At 43.2% G+C, this 20833-nt stretch overlaps 1 protein-coding gene across 9 annotated transcripts in view; it reads right to left on the bottom strand.

Moving 5' to 3' along the window:
- ADGRV1 (adhesion G protein-coupled receptor V1) overlaps positions 1–20833 on the bottom strand; it is a 329124-nt gene that overhangs the window by 33323 nt on the left and 274968 nt on the right. For all 9 annotated transcript variants that reach the window (XM_077347591.1, XM_077347582.1, XM_077347586.1 and 6 more), the window contains one exon: positions 18974–19131. In XM_077347591.1, the coding sequence (XP_077203706.1) occupies positions 18974–19131 (158 nt within the window). The remainder of the gene's footprint in view (positions 1–18973; positions 19132–20833) is intronic.

The raw sequence follows: 20833 nt of genomic DNA, 5'->3' as shown, positions 1-20833 counted from the left end.
TCAATATGGGGTGATTTGCCAGTGCCTTCCCCAGTCATTATCGTTTACCCCCAGCAGCAAGCTGAGTACTCATTTTACCGACCTTGGAAGGATGGAAGGCTGAGTCAACCCTGAGCCAGCTGCTGGGATTGAACTCCCAGCCTCATGGGCAGAGCTTTCAGACTGCATGACTGCTGCCTTACCACTCTGCACCACAAGAGGCTCTTGTGGCGCAGAGTGGTAAGGCAGCAGAAATGGCTGCATTCAGATGTTTCAACAAGCCTCTATTTGTCTATGATTGGTGTAAACACAGCTTGCTTAGTATAAATATGAGTCGTTCCACCTCCCTTCATCCACAAAGCATCCTGTTTTGATAAAGCCTTCATTCAAATTCCAGTTTGCTGTGATACCCTAATATAGCTGCCTGAATTGTTTCTTTTCCCCAAACCATGATTCCAAACTGGGATGGTTTAGAATCCTGGTTTGTGGGGTGAAATCAAATTTGTCAATATACTTGCAATGGGACTTGGCAGAAAACAAAAGGCACCCCTGTATGGGAAATTTTCAATCAAACTTTGCACAAAGGAACAAGACGGGAGCAAGAGGGTGCAAGAAAGCAAACAATATTTGTGCACTCTGAATGCAGCCAATGCCTGAACAAACTGAATAATGATGCATTTTGATTGGTTGGCCAGGTATCCATGTTTTCATACTATGTTTAGTTACATAACAGATAATGAATCAAAGCAAGAGACAAAAAACAAATCATTACATTCCCTAAGGGGTTTGACAATGCTTCAATCACTTTAAAATGTGACTAGTATTATTATTTCTATGGTTATTAATGGGGATTTTTTTTGCAATCCTATCCTGTATCACTGGACTGCCTGAACATGTTTAACTTCAGCAATACAGCTGTTCTTTCTTTCTCTCATTCTTACCAATAACCCAAGAGGAGGTAAAGTATGTGGCCGTAAGAGTACAGCATGTTTGTTATCACTTCAGCTGAGATTTGTTGTGGGCATTATACAAAATATGGTAGTCTGTACACAGCAGGAAACAGGTATACAGCCTGGTGTGGTTAGGAGTGTGGACTTATAATCTCGCTAGCTGGGTTTGATTCTGCACTCTCCCAAATGCAGCCAGCTGAGTGACCTTGGGCTCGCCACATCTTTAAACCTCCCCCCCGCTCCGGAGGAGCGGGAGGAATAAAGGAGTAAGGGCAAGTGGGGAGGAGTTAGGGCGGGCCCTGTCCGTGATAAAAACTCGGAGGGCCCAATCAGTGTCGGGTGTCAAGCAGGCAAGTGGGGAGGAGTTAGGGCGGGCCCTGTCCGTGATAAAAACTCGGAGGGCCCAATCAGTGTCGGGGGCCAAGCAGCCAATGGGGAGCCACGCAAAGAGCGGCTCCCCATTGGCTGCTTGGCCCAGCCTTGCCTGGGCCAGCCGGGGAGTTGCTGCTCAGAGCAAGAAGCCTTCCCCAGCGGTAAGTCCTCCGGCCGGCTTCCCCTCGCCCAGGGAGCCTTCTGCCGGGCCTTGGGGGCCCCGCCAGAAGGCCACAAAGCCCACTCCCGAAGTCCCGAGCCTTCTGCCAGGCCCTGGAGCAGCCGAGCCTGCTCCTAGGCCTGACAGTAGGCCGCAGAGCCCACCGCCCCCGTCCCGAGCCTTCTGCCAGGCCCTGGAGCAGCCGAGCCTGCTCCTAGGCCTGACAGTAGGCCGCAGAGCCCACCGCCCCCGTCCCGAGCCTTCTGCCAGGCCCTGGAGCAGCCGAGCCTGCTCCTAGGCCTGACAGTAGGCCGCAGAGCCCACCGCCCCCGTCCCGAGCCTTCTGCCAGGCCCTGGAGCAGCCGAGCCTGCTCCTAGGCCTGCCAGTAGGCCGCGGAGCCCACCGCCCCCGTCCCGAGCCTTCTGCCGGGCCCTCAGGCAGCCGAGCCTGCCCCTGGGCCCAGCAGAAGGTCCCAAGGCCACCTACCTTACTCTGTTCCCCCCTTCCTCCCAGCATTCCCTTTGTTTTTCCCTTTCTCTCTTCCTCCCTCTCTTCCATCTGCCTCTTTCTGGCTACCTGTTTCTCTCCCTCTTCTTCTGTCTCTATCTTCCTCCCTTTCTTTCTGTCTTTCTGTCTCTCTTTCTCCTTTTCCTCCTTCCTTCACCCCATCCCTCCACCCATCCATCATGCTAGGGCCCACTGTATTTTGGCCACAGCAGGCTTAATATCTAGTCACTGATAAAGCTGTTCTGACCGAGCAGTAATATCAGGGCTCTCTCAGCCTCACCCACCTCACAGGGTATCTGTTGTGGGGAGAGGGAAGGGAAGGCAACTGTAAGCCACTTTGAGACTCCTTTGGGTAGAGAAAAGTATCATATATGATCCAACTCTTTTTCTTCTTCTGCCTTAATTTGAATTCTGTCCCATCTACTGCTCTCCCTGCATGTAGGAAACTAGCACACTAAGAAGAGGGCTATACCCAAGCTTTCTTCCTGAAAGATAACATTTGCTACATACAGAAAGGATACATTCTTGAAGAAGTGTGCAGCAGGATTCTACTATATCACCCTGTTTCGTACACAGAATGCTCATACTATGAGAATTTATCAAACAAACTTGGACAGCAACCAGTTAAAGTGCAACATTTTAAAGTCCAAGTGAGACAGACTTAATCATTGTCCGTGGAAACTATTTAAGGTATAATTTCAGTTGTTTCTCTTATGCCTGTTTTGTTGACTTTCTAGTTAGAATCTTCACAGCTGGCCAAGTTAATAGGGGAAGATGCCTTGGAAATCTGGTAAATCATTCTGGGAAGAAACAGTGAGACGATGAGATCCTTCATGAAATGTTGACTTTTCTCAGATGAGGAAGGAAGCAGGATGTCAGATGCAGGAAGCATGTTAGTCCAAAACTGCAGATACTTTCAGTATATAAAGGCCAGCCAAGGACAATGGTCAAGTTGGTGTGACATATCCATGCATGCAAAATTTGGTACCTACAAAGAATTTCCATACACATTCACTATCCACCCTCCTTCCCAGAGAAGGCATCCCACAAGTTCAAACAAGACTCCTTTTTTATGGCTGCAGAAGGAAGAGACTTGTGTGCTCGAGAAGAATACAGGTGCCAATTAGAGTCACATGCAAGATTCTGTCCTGTGACGACTACATAAGATTAAATCAATGTGTTCTAAGCAGTTTGAGGCATCTGGACGGTTATATTTCTAGATGACTTCTCTCACAACAGCCATTGAGGTGTTGCCCTCTGATTGTCTCAGTGTTTGTTTCCATTCATTTCTTACAATACAAAGCTTTGTTCTTCTGGAACTATAGGATAGGATATTTAAATTTTTCCCCTTTTGAAAAAGTCTGATTTCCACAGCAGAAAACAAAATTTGCAGTGCAATACAAAACGTGCATTTTGAGGTAAGATTGCGAAGCAGCTGGTTTTACCTTTTAAATGAAAAGAGACTAGCAGAGAATTGTTGCCTGCAGTATGCACATTTCATCTCATTTTCCCCTCTAGTGAACGGGGTTAGCTGCTATTTGCATTGCTTCGAAAACTTGTGAAACTTGTTTGATCTCAGGAGACAGTGAAACAAAAGACATATTTATAAATTATGTCAAATTAACCTTCTCATAACCCTTTCTGTTTTCTGTCCCCAGCCTAAGTCCATGGGTACAGTGACATCTGCTAATTTCCACAAATAAAGGGCAAGGACAATATATATTGCTGGTTATGTGGTCAGGTTTGGAGTACTGTGCTGATGAGTAAGTCTGGATAACCCCCAAGGGGTTGGAGAATCTTCCATATAGACTTTGGGCCTCTCTAGCTCAGCAAAAAAGTTAAGGGCATGATAGAAGTTAATAAAATGATGTAGGAAAGGAAGATACAGACCTTTCTCTTTCTCATAGAACTCACTGCCATCCAATAATGTTGAGAAGCAGTGGATTCAAGATAGCATGAGGAAACAGTAGAACTGTGATCATAACAACACTATACTGCTCCCCCCCTGCTCCCCCTCAGAATTCCACCAATGCTCTGGACCTGTTTGCATTGTTGCACTGTTGTATTGTTTATATTGTTTATACTGCTATATTGTAATATGGTTACAACTATTAGTATTATTATTGTAAGGTATTCACTTGTTTATAGACTGTTTTATGTATTGTTCTTTGTTCCTATGTAAACCGCCCTGAGCCTTCGGGGAGGGCAGTATATAAATATAAATATAATAAATAAATAAATAAATACTGGGAATAAATCCCCTTGGATCATAGAATCATACAGTTGGAAGGGGCCATACAGGCCATCTAGTCCAACCCCCTGCTCAATGCAGGATCCACCAATGATTATTAGCTGTGACAACTACATGGAACCCTCATGTTCAGAGATGGTTACTCCCTGGGTATTGGGGTAGAACAACAGGGATAGGTTATGGACTCCACACACTGCTTTCAGCCTTCTGGGGGGCAACTACTCATTCACTGTGTAAAACAAGATGCTAGACAAGTATATGAAGGCAAAACAAATTTATCTCAGGATGCTTATTGCAAAATATGGGTAACAATTCAATGGAGACTAGCAACCTTAAACGACATTAAGCTCAGCAGGACTGAGGTCCTACTGGGGCACATGTCCATACATCTCAGGCATGCCTGCTTTGGCCAAGACCCAAAGAAGGGATGTGCTCACAGGGAGGAATATTGTACATGCCACTTAAAAGAGCCTTTCTGATTCTACGGCAGAAGTTCATACTGCTGAAGCGACAATTCAAGGCACATTTCTCAGAGTAGCTTAATGGTGTGACAGTGGGGACTGCTGCCATACAATTTGAGAAGGAACTCCCAGGTGTGTTTGTGTGTGGTTTGGGGGAGAGGATGTAATGCAGGAAAAAGATTCTCAGATAACTCTTATTTTCCATGCCTTTGGTAAAGGATTTGTGCCTTTGGCATGTATACCCAATCCACAGACCCATTTAATTGTTTGTAATGATAATCATTTAGAGCCAGAGTTAGTCAGAAATATAAATGCTATACTGAGGAACAGTCATACAACTGCCATTCCTAAATGGGTTCTTGATGCAATTTCCTCACATGCTGATATATCCTTTTACAAAATCTGAGCCCATTTGTCTTTTCAAGAGTTTAATTTATAAAAAGCATATAGGATAGGCCATGGGGCCAATAAAACAGTAATCTCAGAGGGGCAGCCACGTAGTAAAACAACAAACCTATGACAATTAAAGACTAACAGATTTCATATAGCACAAGTGCAGACTTGTGTGTAGGAGGGAATCTCTCTCCCACTGCTGGCAATTCCCACCTTATTGCTTAGTGAAGGAGGAAGACTCAGTTGGGGCGGGGGTCCCTTCCCTCCCATTGCCAGTGTTTCAGGTTCCACTACCTGTTATTGAGTTCTGCGGCCTAGCTGGAGCAGCTGCCATCATGCTCCTCTGCTGCTGCTAGGCCCACAGCAGCAGCTGGTGTCCTCTGCTACCACTGTGGCTGGACCCAGAGCAGCATCTGATGTCCTGTGCTGCTGCTGTTGGGCCTGGAACAGCAGCTGGCATCCTCTGCCACCATGGACGGACTGAAACGGCTGCTAGTGTGCTTCTCTGCTGCTGCCAGGCCCAGAGCAGGAGTCAGTGTACTCCGCCACCAGGACTGGGGCGAAGCAACTGTTGGCAGGGCCCCTGGGCTGAGCTGCTGCCACCAGGCCCAGCAAGGCTTCCTTGGTTATGCCACCACTAAGGAATCCAACAGGCCTCCTTGGTCCTACTGCCGACCACCTGAAGTAAGTGCGGTCTTTTGTACAGAGAATGCTACTTTATTTTTTTGGTAGATTTAACTCCTCACCCATGTTTTTTTTTCCAGATTATTCTCCAACCCTAGGAAGTACCCCAAGTTTGAAGAAAGATAAGTTTAGCGCCCATGTACCAAATGTCATTCATTGTCAACATACGGCTGCAAAAAACCCCTCAGTTATTATATGCACAAGTCACTTACACATTGTCATTACTGCAATGAATGAAATTAAAGCAGATTATTGGCTCAGTGATTGACTTTTGCAGGAAGAATTATGAGGATTTTGAATGCCACTTCATGTTGCAGCTCATTGGCTATCGAAAGGCAACAGTGTGAAATGCTTTTACAACATTTTGATTCTGTTGTGGAGCTTTTTTGCTCAGTGATTAACTCAAAGAGTTCAGGCATGACACTGCTTATTTATCAGAACTATTTGCAAAACCCAATGAAATTAATTTGTAGTTGCAAAGAAATTAGGTCAGTCTTATTAATGCCCAATCTGTCATCTATGTTTGTTTCCAAGTTAATTCCATCCAAAGGCAACATTGATCATCATGAGCGACTCCAATTTTTGAGCCTATGAGTCAGAAGGGAAAGACAGGATAAAAGATGATGATCTGTAAGGGTTTTCGTGACCATTTTGGATATGCTGCGTGAAGACATGTCTCAGCAATCTGAGGATCAGTGTTTGATGGCAACTCCTGCTTCGGTGATAAATCAATTTTCAGATATTGATGAAGTTAGGGTTCTGGAGAAAGAACCAAATGAGCTACAAAATAACATTGAGCTGAAGTCAAAGTTGAAGAAATTTTAGCAAGACTTTTGGTTGCAGAAGGAAATTTCTGCTTGCTATCCTGCGCTATGGACAGAAGTTAAAAAACTCCAAATATTCATCATATTTGGTGGTCATTTTAGTGTGGTCGTTCAACTTCTCTGCAAGTAATAAAATCAGGTAGAGATTACAAAACATGGTGATTTAAGCCACCTGGTATGTGACTTTCAACAAGACATTGGGTAGTATCTAAAATTCTTGCTAAATGCCTATCAGGCTTTGAAAAGTTGGTATAACTGGATTGAGTTTATCAATTTTGTTGAATAAAGTAAACAAAAAGTTTTAATTGGATTTTGAATAAAAGTGCAATTAATTGTTATTATTTTAGTGGGTTGTGCAAACCGCTATTCGAGTAATACCTTTTGTAGGTAAAGTGGAGGACACCAGGGACGAGTTTATACGACTAAGGGGGTGGTAGCCCAAAAATGTTTGGGAACCACTGAGTTAAAGAATTTCAGGTGGCAGCTGCTAAGAGAAGAAGAATACTTTCTGTGCCTGAAAGCCACTGCCAGTCAAGGCTATTCTGCACATACAGTTTACTCTTGATTTTCTTGGCAGACAATCCGTAAGCATTTAAATCAGCTTGGGAAAATTATTCTGCATGCATGCCCTTTCCAGAGAGTGAAGGGAAGAGGTGCCCACCAGGAAATAATCTGTGTACATCAAAACTTGGCCCCAAATCCTGATGACCAATGAAGCAGGGCAGTCTATCCTCCCTGAGTCTATCCTCAAAGCAAGGTCTACCAGGCATTCTAGTGGCATGTTCAACTCAGCAATGCTGTGTGAGGCAGGAACAGCCATTATTGTGGGATGGACCTGAGTCCTAGTAGTCTCAGCATCAGCTGGCTGTGGGAGGTGGAACATCCATTTAAGGGGGTGGTGAATAGACTGGAGGCCAGCCAAGCTCCATTGCACATGATTGGCAATAGCTCCTGTCCTCAAGAAACCATGGAAAAGATGGTGTGGGCATACCCCCAGGGAGTCTTCCTCATAAGGGAAAGGACTGGCCTAGGAGGACATACTAGTTCTTCTGTCAGATAATCAGCTATAGAGGAGGACAGTGGAGAAAGGAGATGAAGACCTTGGGTGTGGTTAACCTCTCCAGTCTGAGGCCTCTTGAGGGCCTCATGAAGAGGCTCTGGAGGGTGTGCCAGCCCTGCTCAACTCTTGACAATGCAGCTGATGCTCACAAGAGAGTTGAAATTAAGTCTTAAATGGATAGTACCAAACTTCTCAGCAAAGCCTGCTTCAGCAGGTTCATCCTGGAGTCTCTCTTTGAGTTTTTAATAATATATAAGCATTAAACAATGATTAATCTATGATATCAGACTCCTAGAACCTAACCTGACACTGTTTGATTCCAGGATGCCAGTATAGAAATTCAATAAATAACAACAACAACAACTTCGGCCCTCCAATTATTTGTTCTATAATTTAATTCCATTCTGTCATAGTTATTTGTGGCTCAAGTAATCTTAACTTAGAGAGGCATTCAATGGTATTTGAGATCCAATATGGTATTTAAAAAAGAAACAGTAGTTGTTCATACTGTTCCTGACCCACAAAGCTCTACTATTCAGGCTTGTTATAAGGATAAAATGAGAGGGGAACTGAGTACATCACCTTGAGTGCTATACAAGAAAGGCAGAATTGAAATTTCAAAGTATGCAAAAGACAGAGAGAGAGAGAGAGAGTACATTCACTCTTGTCAACAGTTTGATAAGCACAAGACTGAGGAAGTTAATATCAAATGCCAACTGTCTAAATCTTAGCTAGTCCTAGAAATGAATCCTCTGGGGTTTTATTGGAGGGAGGGGTTTGTATCTGAACAGTTCCTCTAGCTGCCTCTATGATCCTTAGGTCACCCACCTTGCCTTGAATCCTTGGAGAAAAATGGGATATAAATATTTTAATAGATAATGAAATGAAATAAATCTGGCATAAAGTCAGAATAACCTTCACATGTATTCTGACAAATGGTGGGTATAAGATATTGATGTCAAATATCTAGGCCCTAGGGTCATAGCAGAAAAGGGTTCTGGCAGGTAGGTTTGTAAATGTTTAGACTGGCTCATATTTTCTGGCATCATTAACAAAGATGGTATCCAAGTCATAATTTTATTTTGTATTGATGGCTCAGGCTTCAAAGTCCTATCACCACAGATGTTCATAAACAAACCAAGAAATTACAAAAAAAAAAGGACTGGGTATGTACACTTGCAAAAAGGCATTATTTAAGACATGTGGTTGGCCTGTGAATTGTTGGCAATTCAAAAAGAGCAACAAACTTCATTCTATTTCATTAAAGCTTGTCAAGCAACAGTCAATTAATTCATGCTGTTGTTACTTTCCATGTCTTTGAATACCGATTTCTAAATTGAGAGTAAACACACATATAAATCACCTTCTTGTCTTGTTTTTTTATTTTATTAATGGGAGTGATTCACTAAAGCTCCTGTATTACTCAAAATCAGAGCATGGGAAGCTACTCTGAGGATTTAGGCTTATAAATTTTGACTAAATTATCCTTTATCCTGTTCTTTTCCTGTGCCAGTTCCATTTATGTCAAGAGAACCAAACCCTAAACATTTCATAATTGGAATCAGACTGCAGGATCCTGCTTACTATCTAACGCTCATAAGATCAATTTATGAGTTCCCTTGACAAGGCCATGTGCAGTGTCTTGTATTCTGTGGGTCTTTCCCACTTCTCCCTCTCACTGCAGCCCAATGACCTCTCTGTTTTTTCTCACTCAGAGTCAGTGGACCCTCATGAATACCATAGGGGCAAACTGCAAGTGAATCAGAACAATTTGCCTTGTCTATATATGGCTGAAGAACCCTTCTGCTAGAATACATGCCAGTATTTCGCAAACAACTATCCCCATTGCAAACAACTATCCCTATAGATTTGATCACATTCGCTAATCTTGTGGTTTGATTTTCCAGTCCCTACCACTTTATGCTCATTTTTATTGATGATGAACCCTGAGGAAAGATAAGTGCTTAGGGCAAAATTAGCTGCTGAACCTACTGCAGAGACTACAAACAAACAAAATTCTTATAGTTTCTAAGATGCAGCATGTTATGCCAGCATCCTTCAGCATTAAGTTACATTTTACACTGAGGTTCAGAAAAATACCACTTGTTGGTGGATTAACCAAGAAATGGCGCAATGCATTTATTAGCACATTTTCAGCCCTGCTTCTTCAAAAAGGAAATGATATTATCAGTCTAATGGGCTGGATGTTTCCTCAGGGCCTAACTATGCATTATTCTTTCTTCACATCCTCTCCTGGCCTGCCATGATGATCTTTAAATTAATGTATGTTGAACATTCCATGGTCAGAATTCAACTCCCAGGCTTGAGGTAGCCAAATTAGGACTGGAAACACAGTGTACAGGGCGAGGGTGTTTAAGCAACTCCCCATCTGAGATGGCCATAGGGCCATATGCTATATGACTTACTGGGGAAAACTTATGTCTAGCCTTGAGTATTGGTAAGTTTCCCGAATAGGCAATAGTGTCCTTCAAAGGGCCAGTTCAGGATAGAAAACATGACACATTGGGAAGGCTGAGGTCCCCTTTCTCCAGAAGCTTTAGAACCAATCCAAATGGGGTCTGCTGCATGTTTGGGAATTACATTCTAAGTATGGGGCTCACATAGTACATGTCTTCAAAAATCCTCACAACAAACTTGGAGGGTCACAAGGAAATTGCAAAAATTTGTAATGGCTTCAGAAATGAGACTCAGGGCCAAGCTGTTTTTGACAGCATCCTTATGAACACCGTAAGGATGCTGCTGCCATTTTAAAATCCTTTAAAAGTGCTGTGAGGGCCAGACCTTGATTGGGCACTCAGTGCTGTAGGTAGGGATGTCAGCCTCCAGGTTACCCTCTGTGTGATCAGTGGGGATCCTTCCTTCGTACACAGGACTGCCACAGCCCTGACTCCGTGGGCAGTGCACCCACAGCTGGGCCAGCCAACTGCCGCTACCACGGTTGGCTGCCTCCATGGCGAGTGCCACTCAAAGTTTTTTGGCATTCTCAGTGGGTGGGACTTACTTCCATTTCACCGAGCGCACCAGAAGATGTGTTCCACATCAAAAGGGCTGCAATCTGGGTATAAATGCAGAGAAAAGGGTATGTGTGGCTGCAGCCAATGTTTTGTAGACTGGTTGTGTATGGGGGAGCAGCAGTAAGCAAAAGGCACATGAGGGTGTCATGCCTCATCTTTGTGCCAGTACACTATCTCTCCTCACACCCTTCTTTCTCAATTTGTGGCTCTTCTAGTGCTCAGCAACTCATCTCTCTCTAAAAACTGCCAGAGCTGAGTGCCACCATTTTGACAATTGTACTAAACTTTGCTTCTTCTAGATTGGCTGCAGGCAGGGCTTTCAAATGGAGACTCTGCCTGAAGCCAGTGTGCCATTTCCCTTTCTGGTTGGAGCAAAGGAGGTTTTTTGCTCCAGCTTAAAATGGAAAGCCTCAAGAGTCATGCTTGGAAAGGGTACAGGGATGGTGTGAAAGCACCTCAATAAAGCTGGGGGGGGGGTGCAATGGCCCACCCAGGGGAAAAATCTCTGTGTGGAAGCAGGTTGGCAGGATTTTATTACAATATAAACCAGAGCTCCTGGTTTAGATGTTAATTTGTTCATGCTGCCCCAATTATGCCTATTACATGCATACAAAGTCTGTGGACTTCTCTGAAGAGAAGAAAGCAAGGAGGGTTAGGAACCCTCCAAAGGAAGGGCTAAGTGTTTTTTTTTTTTTTTGGAGGGTGGCGGAAATGGTACTGAATCTGCTAGCTCTGGCTGCAGATGTGGGATCATGCCTAGGCCAACAATGTGCAGTTCTGCAGTTTAGGCTGGTCCACAGACTAAAGCTGCTACCAATTTTGAATGTTTTATTTTGGTCCCTATTCCATTTAGCATCTTTAAAAATATTTTGTAAAATTCTTGGCAAACAAAAAGCACTTTGCAACAACACTACAAAATCTGGAAAATATATCTGAACCAGCTCAAACATCCCAAATTATTAAGGCAATGTGGTCATACAAGCTTTGATTATTCTTATAAAAACAATTTATCCTTTTGGGGTTTTTTTTTTGCATAACCAGATAATGATTATGACTGTGTTATAGTATGTCCATGATGGCAAATACCTTGGTTTTAAATGGGCTCCCATCCACTTCCTGCTTCTTCAGGAAGAGTAACTCAGTGTGTGATTTGCTGAAGCAAGGAGTACACTCCATTTAGGCTCAGCTCTTTCCATCTGCTGATGTGTGGGCATGTAATCTGCTTGCAGTCCAGTCATAGAGGCTTGCAATGTGCTGCTTTTGTAACTACTGTCTAAGCTTTTGTACTCTGCTTTATTAAGGAGATTGAAGCAGATGAACATGATACATATTTGTAAATAATCTTTCCTGGTAGACATTCTCTTTTAAATCTCAAAGTGCTGTGAGTCTGCATCTGTGCCTCATCCACAAAGGTAACTAATAACTGCATACTTTCAAACACTCTCTTACTCTGCAGTTCTAGTTCTGTTCTCGGTGAGAAGTCCATACTGTTTCGTGGCTCAAAAGAGCTCCTTCAGGTGTCATTGTGTTCTTGGTTCCTCATCATTTCAGTTTTTTCTTCTTCTAACATTGCTGGTGTGTCTTCAAATGATTCTTTCCATTCTCCTTGTAAAGAATTCCAGTTTCCTTAAAGCTGTTAACTTTTACCAGCTACCTTTGGTGATGTGCATGTTATTACACCTTGTGATAGTTATTTTAGGTGTTTGCCCATTTGTATTTCTTTCTGTGCGTGGAGGCTTGGATATTCCATCAGTTCTGCAATTCACGCAAAGAGGTTTCTGACAACAGCGTCATAATGGCATGCTCCTGTTTCCATCCAAGATTGGTTGTCAGCAGTTTTGAGAGCTTCTAGACTACCTGTGCCTAGAAGTCTTCTGAAATCACAAACTCTCTCACATCAATCATCTTGAAGTGGGCAGTGATGCTTTAAAAAAATTACCTATGCATTGCCTGTGAGTACCTGCTCAGAGAATGCATAAAACAGAAGTGACAAAAATGCTAAAATCAAGGCAGGGACTTTCTCTGTGACTTCTCTACTATCAATTTCCTCCTATGCTGTCTGCAAATACCTAGAACTGGCTAGGTATTTGCAAACTTTCTCTGAAAAGGCTAACCTTTCTTTCATGAGTTCTCTTGAAAGAATGACTCATAATGTTGGCTGGAAGCTATCATATTGCTATTTCAATCACCTCTCAAAAATTTCAGCTCTTTTTGTACAGGCCAGAACATTAAGGCTGCAGGCTATTCATCAGACACATTTGAGTATTTCAAAACCCTCTTGTCCATAAAACTCAGACCCCGGCTGGTGCTGCACACATAGTCTGCTGGCACTCTAAAATCAGCCTTTAGGGCTTTTAAACAGCTTACCTCAAATGTGATTAGTGCTGAGAGCTAGACCAAAAGTGCACTAAAACACCCTTTTGATTTTTGTACTATTTGCTTAGCCATCCAAAGAAAGATTATTAAACATTCTTTGGAGATGTTTTTAAGCATACTGGCAGAATCTCAGTTTACATTCCAAGCTGGAGTAGAACTTCTTGCATCATTATATTTCCAAATTTCATGATTTACACATTTTCACTCTGAAACACCCACACACAGAGTAAGCGTAAATTGTAAAATTCTGTTGATACCACTTTCTGCAACCAGAGATTTCCAGCACATGAGAGCATGAAGGAAAAGAGGCTGGCTGGGTTGAATAGATGCATTTCATTAATGGTGGCACCTTCCACTAGTGTGAGTTCTTCAGTGGAAGAGCATTTCCTTGAGCTGTGAGAAGAAGCTCCTTTTAGGAGAACAGATCTGTAGGAACTTTTATCTGACATTAGTGCCCTGCTGGATTGCACCATAAAGCAGCAAATGATACCCACGATGAATCTAGTGTGAAGCAGAATAAAATGAAAGACACTAACTCTCTAGAAGCCAAGGGACTTTCCTGCCTTCAAATGTGACTCGTACTTGAATAAAACTGTGTTGTTCTTAAAGGGGCCACTGGACTCTTAATTTGTTCTGCTACTACAGACCGGCGTGGCTACCCACTTGAATCTGTGCTTCAGTACATTTATTTAAATAAATCATAATGAAATAAATGTCCTTAAGTTAACTTAATGAAGTTGGAGTGCAGTGACACCTTGAATACAAACAAAGTTTTATGCAGACGTATCTGAAGGAATGTGTTTGCACACTAAAGCTTGCATCTTGAATAAAGCTATGTTGGTCTTAAAGGTGCCACTGGACTCAAACTTTGTTCTGCTGCTTCAGACCAACACAGCTACTCACCTGTAATCTTAAGTCAATGTGTTCTTTCTTTCTAATGGATTGTAAAAAATATAGGAATAGGATGTAAAAATATAGGAAGCAGGTGCGCTTTAGGAAGTGCTCGCAGATAAAATAGCTCCATCTGGCTCTGTTGTGTAGCATGTCACCAAAATAAATAACATATATACATATGGGGAATATAACTAAGGCTATTCATATGTTAACATTAATCGTTTTGTAATTTTAGCACAATATCATACTTTCATTGCACAGAAGAAAACTAATTGATGACTAGGATTGATCCAAAGTATTACTTAGTAGAACATTTAGGAAGAAATGGGGATGTTGTGGGGTGCAAGATGCCCCTATAACCCACAAATGTTAATTTCAGGCAGGGGTGGCCAAGCTGGCTCTCCAGATGTCCATGGACTACAATTACCATGCCTGTACTGTCAGGGGCTCATGGTAATTATAGTCCATGGACATCTGGAGAGCCACAGTTTGGTCACCGCTGGTTTCAGGGTAGCCCTGGAGAGTTCCCCTCCTGCATGGAAAGTGTTGTGCATTTTCCCAGCTGCAGTTCATATGCTAGTAGACCAGGCCCAGTTGCCTCCTTTTCTGTCTTCTAGCACTCAGCTGCAGAATGGCAATGGAAGAGAGGGACCTGTTGTCCATCAAAAAGGGAGGGAAGACTGTGAATAAGAATGTGAACTTGCAGCCTGTAAATAAGAATGTGAAGTTAACAGATCATTTTAAGCTTAGCACTATCAGAAGCTCACCTACGTTAGCAAAAAACATTAATATGTGATCATTTTAAATGACAGCCCAACTGTGATAGCCATCTCCTAAGCTGACTGCCACTGCCGGACAATTAGGGGTGATATTGCCCCCCTTCCCAGTGCGGTGGTACTTCCTCCCACGCAAGTGTGGATTCGATTTTAGCCCTAGCAGTAGAGTTCTCTGTCCTAAAATGCACTGATAATTTTCGCTCTCTTCAATGGCAGAAACTGAAGGAAACTGATGATAAACTAAACTTTCCTTTCCGCTCTGATTGTCTCAGCGATTTGAAAGTAAACAAGCCCGGCAGACTGGGGAAGTGAGCACTTCTTGTGATCACGTTGTACGTCTTTTTCTGATCAGACAAAGGATTTAGGTCTCTAGAGATTATGCCCAGCAGGAAATTCACCAACATGACATCTTTCTGCTCACAGGTATGAGCTGCCAAGGGATCCAAATAAAACAGATAAAAATAATGCTAACGCGGCCATCATATGTAGCTTAGTCAAAGGGAGGTAATCCTAACCATAAGAGATTGCATTAAAAATGCAAATAAACTGACAATAAAAGAAGAATGAGAAGAGCTCATTTTTGTTCACCTGCTTTTTACTATCTGAAGTCTCAAAGTGGCTTACAATTGCTTCCCTTTCCTCCCCTCACAACAGACCCCTGTGAGGTAGGCGAGGCTGAGAGAGCTCTGATGTTACTACTTGGTCAGAACAGTTTTATCAGCGAGCCTAAAGTCGCCCAGCTGGCTGCATGTGGGGGAGCTGGGAATCAAAGCCGGTTCTCCAAATTAGAGACTGACACTCTTAACCACTACGCCAAGCATTCTGTAGGCTTTTATTTATTTATTCAATTTCTATATTGCCCCTCACTGCAAGCGATCTTGGGCAGTTTACAATAATAGTAAAATACAGTATTTGCTGGCATATAAGACTACTTTTCCCCCCTGAAAAACATGCCTCCAAGTGGGGGGGGGTCGTCCTATACGCCGGGTGCACTTCAGTTGGAATAGACATAGCTGCCCATAGTGGCCCATAGTACTGTAATGTAATGTAACAAACTCTATATTTTGAGTGGAAATGTTGGGGGGTCGTCTTATACGCCCAGTCATCTTATACGCCGGCAAATACGGTAGTTAAAAACAGTACCCCTCCCGACACCTTCTTAAATACCATTTACCAGACTAACTGGACTGTGGATGGTCTAAAATAAAGGGGAAGGAGTCAAGGTAAAAGACGGGAGGCCCATATGGGTTCTAGACATGGGGTCAACCCATAAGCCTAGCAGAGGAGTGCCATTTTACAGGCCCTGTGGAACTTTGACAGTTTTGTCAAAGCCCAGATTTCAAGTGGCAACAATTCCACCACATAGAGCTAGGGAAAATGTACATAGGGTTGGGGATTACTAACAAATTGCTAAATTCCCAAGTGTGTGGACAACATCTGATCCAGGTTTTAGAATCCAGTCATGCTTCCCAAGTGATACAGGGCCAAATGGCAAAACTCCATTCTTTCTGACTTCCTCCTACAGGTTCCTATACATGGACTTGTATTGTTATAGACAGATTTTTTTCAACACCACCCATACCACAGCAAAAGAGAAATCTTTCATATTACATTTTGTCCATCCATGAAGCGAATCTGCCTTTGAGAAGCTTGGACATAAAGAATGCAGCCCACCAATGGCCATCCTCAGTTGCTAACAAAATTAACGAGCAACCTAGGTCAAGTTTTTGAAAGTACAGTAGAGAGAAAACATATACAACCACCCAATTTAAATCTTAGTTATGAAACTCATTGCAAAACCATGTGCAATATCTCTTTGCCTATCCTCCTCACAGTCTTCTAACTATAATTAAAAGGGAAAGAAAAAAAAATTCTGAAATCTATCTTAAGCCATGCAATGGAGAAGGGGAAAAATCTCATCTACATAAAGAACCCTGGAGTAATAGAGTACATTGTGTCTTCCTGTCTTCTAATCTGTAAATCATATGAAAGTGCATGAATCACAATTACAATGCCGATTAAAGATTGAGTAGTGCCAATAAGAAAGCTAACGACCCTAAAAAAAGGAGTGACTTTCTACTTCAAATGGAAAAGCTACAGCTGACACATTTTCTAGCATATAAGCTTTGTGTGTGTTAAGTGCTGTGAAGTTGCTTCTGGCTTATGTCAACTCTATGAATTAATGCCCTACAAAACATACTATCATTGCAAGCCTGCTGCCTTCAACTTTTCCTTTCATTATTGCTTTTTCCATAATGTGACCGAAGCATGGTAGTCTCTATGAAAAGTTCAGACTTGATTTGATCTAGAACCCACTTAATTGGTCTTTTTGGAGTTCCATCCTTAACATGCCCGCGGCGCTGCGGGCGCCGCAGACTAAATTATTCGGTAAGAGCTTGGTGGGAGGAGTTAGGGCGGGCTTTGTCCGTGATGAGGAAGGGGCCTGATAGGCCCCTTCCTCCGGACAGACCATCGGCCGGGCCAATGGGCAGGTGCAAAGTGATTCCCGCCCTGCTGACAAGGAAGGGCGCTGGCAAGGGAGCCCCCAGCAGCCGCATGGAGCGCGACTGCTGGGGGCTCCCTGGTCTAGCGCCCGCTGTATTTAGATTACAGCGGGCTTGATTATTGGTAGTATCCATAAAACTCTCCTCCAACCCATTTCAAGAGAGTCTACTTTCTTCTTGCCAGCTTTTTTCACTGTCCAGCATTCACACCCATACATAGTAATGGAGAATGCTACAGTATGAATTACCATAATCTTCAGCAACATTTCCTTACACCTAAGGATCTTTTCTACTGCTTTCTGATTTCTTGGTTGCAGTCTCCCTTTTGGTTGATAACTGAGCCCAGACTGAGATATTTCAAAACCATCATCAACCTAAAGTTGTGCAATTCCTCATTTGTCATTACTTTTGTTGTCTTGATGTTCAACTGGAATCTTGCTTTGATTTTTTCTGCTTTATACATCATCAGTAGCTCTTTCAATTCTTCACTATTTTCTGCCTGTAATGTGGTGTTTGTTACCTATATATCAGCCTCATTCAACCACAGTGGATGCCCCTAACCAAATGATGCTGTTTGCCAGCCAATCAACCAATATTGGACACAAAAATTTCATAGTTCTCTAGACAGAACTCAAAGTGCTGCATCAAACCAATCCAAACCCAAATCATCAGACAGCCCTGACCATCCTAATGTTCCAAGTCCAAATTGACACAAACACCTAGAGGAGCATTCCCTGAAGATTTAGAATTCCCTTTCTTGCCTTGGACTTCAAAAATTCTCTCTTATGGAGGTTAGGACCAAACTCTGCAGAGCAGCTATCTTGCTTGTATGTTTGCCGCAAGAGGACAAAGAAATTGCCCATGTCTATTTCAGGTTGAGAAAATTCTGCTGGGAGACAAGTTAACCCGTGCTCCCGTACAAAGGGCTGGATGCAAACTGGAGGTCCTGCCCATCTACTGTTTTAAAAGAAGAAACACTTGGAGGTGATCACACAGTTTCTGGCATCACATCTAGTGATTTGTCGTTTCCATCCAGGCCAGAATTTGGGACCAGAAAATAAACAGAAAAGTTTTGAGATTTAGTTTTAGTCATGTGTTTTAAATAGTTTATTACCACTCTTGCCTTTTGATTATGATTCCAAGTTCAGTCCCCAGCATATCTAAATGAAGAATCATAGACAGTAGGGCTATAGAAGTTGGAATAGCTGCTTGGAGAGTAGACAAAAGGTCAGATGGATCAATGGTCTGGCCAAACTGCACACTATATGTGTCCATGAAGGAGGTCATGGTCCCCCCACAATCAACTTTCTTTCCCTGAAGCTGTGCAGCAGCTGTGGGAAACATATCCATGCACTACAGGGCCTGAACTGAACTAGAACTGTGAAGTTGGGGAAAGACTACCTCCTCCCCTTTTTCCAAAGCCAAAATGGCTCCTGGGTGAATTAATTCCACTTAATACAGCATGCACAATCCTGAAATGGGGCAAAAAATGCCCCCAAGAGCAATTTCAGATTGGGAAAATGGTGTGAGTGAGGAGAAGGCTAGAGGTCCTCCCCCCCAGCAACAGGGTCCTGTGTGGCTCAGCTAAGGTGCAGGGGAGTTGCAGGGAAAGAGAGTTGAGTCCTTCTTGAGACAAAGATGTTAAAGCACAGGAAGACAGTCAGAAAAACAGCAACCTATTTAGAAGACAGTTAATTGATGAAACATTCCTCACTGGGTTGATAAGAACATTTTTAGTTTTCATACCTGCTGCATTAGTTCTTCCTCTGAATACATCGTCATAAGCTTTCCACTGGGGTGTTACTTGGTATGCATGGATGAACACCACAAATACCACTACCCAGCACATTAGTGGTACCAGTACAGCAGTGAAAAGAGCTGCATAAATGTCCGGAATAAAGCACCTAGAGGGAAAACGAGAGAGAAACTGTGTCATTTCTAAAGATAGTCGTACTGGAGGAATATAGGAACAAATTCCATTCCAGCCTTTCTGACAAGGCTCAGGTTGACACAAATAAACTTACTTGAGAGCTTTTATTTACAAGTGACACTTAATTATCTGGTACGGCATACAATAAAAAGGAGAGTATTTGATTTTTAGGATGTGGTACTTCTTTTTCTCATTCCAAATGAGCACTAAGAGGGATTAGTTTACAGAACACAGTGACTTTTTGAAAAAGCTGTTAAGTGAATTATTTATTTAGTGTGGGTACTTGCAGTTACAGTATTTTAAAAACCCATTATACAATTGTTCACATAGCAATGATAATCACAGTGTTTCTTAGAAACACACACACCTATCTATAAACAAGGCTGGTCTACAGTGCAAAAGCAACCATTTCTATTTTAGCAAGTGATTACAGAATGCCACTTGTAGGTCAGAGCCATTTTCCCCCCTTCCTTCTCCCAGTTCTTGTGGCTTGTGCTTTATACATTCAGGTCAGCATCTTTTACATGGTATTTTTTTTCACTGTGGTAGGAAAATGGTTAGAACTGTGCTTTAAAGCTCAGACAGCAAAAGGTGAATAAACTAGTTCATTCCTCCTGAAAGCCTTCTGCCTGGCTTAACAGGGGAAAAGGGATGAGTCAGGGATGGAATGGCAGTAGGCAACAGCTGGGTATAATGCCACTGAGTCCATCTTCTTCTCCAGGGGGACTGATCTAGATCATCTGGAGTTCAATTGTCATAGTGGAGATCTCTGAGGATGGGGTAGGCAACAGGGATTGCCAGTGGGAGGCTTAGGATGTTTATTCCCTTTACAAGTGAGGGTAGACCACTGATCTCTAGAGTGGTAATTGCTTTGAAGCTTTGATACGGCATCAAATGTCAGAGTAGTGTTAAATGTCATGAGAAAAAGCGTCATGTACTTCTCTGATAGGGCTGCCAACTTGCAGTTTACACTTGGATATCTCCCACTATTACAATTGATCTCCAGATGATCAAGAGAAAATGGCTGCTTTGAAGGGTGGACTCTATGACGTTATGCCCAGCTGAGGTCCCTCCTCTCCACAAGCTCCACTCTCCAAATCTCCAAGTATTTCTCAACCCAGAGCTGGCCATTCTACCCTCTGAACACTTCTTCGGACTATTTTGTGCCATCAGTTTTAATCCCAGACCGTCAGTCGAAAAGAAGGTGCCTCTCTGCCTATAATGGCCCAGTCTGCTTATGAAATGGGCATCACCTCTTGCAGACTTCTCTTGCCAAGTGCTCTGTATGTGTTGGCATTTGTACTGGAAACTATGCCCCAAACACATCTCAACATCAACACTGGGCTTTAGTATCAAATGGACAAATTTGTGTTTTCACTTGAGCCAGCAGGAATAAGCACAAATGGAAGGAGTAGGATTAGGGCAGCCAGCAGGTACAGTGGTGGAGTTTGGCGAAGGCCATGGCACCGGGCCGCGGCTCCCTCTCCCCGCCCCCCCCTGCAGTAAAAAACTTCCCAGGCCGCAAGCTTGCGGCCCGGGAAGCTTCTTACTGCGGGAGGGCGGGGAGAGGGAATCAGGGCCGGGCCGTGCATCACGCATGCGTGGCCCGTGGGCGTGGCCCGATGCGCGGGCATGGCCCGCTGCCCTGCCGGTCCCCAGCCTCAGAAAGGTTGGGG

Source organism: Paroedura picta, chromosome 7, assembly GCF_049243985.1.
Source record: "Paroedura picta isolate Pp20150507F chromosome 7, Ppicta_v3.0, whole genome shotgun sequence".
In the NCBI taxonomy this organism is placed as follows: domain Eukaryota; kingdom Metazoa; phylum Chordata; class Lepidosauria; order Squamata; family Gekkonidae; genus Paroedura; species Paroedura picta.
The sequence above is the reverse complement of the archived record's forward strand: the minus strand, read 5'-3'. Positions and strand labels throughout refer to the sequence as shown.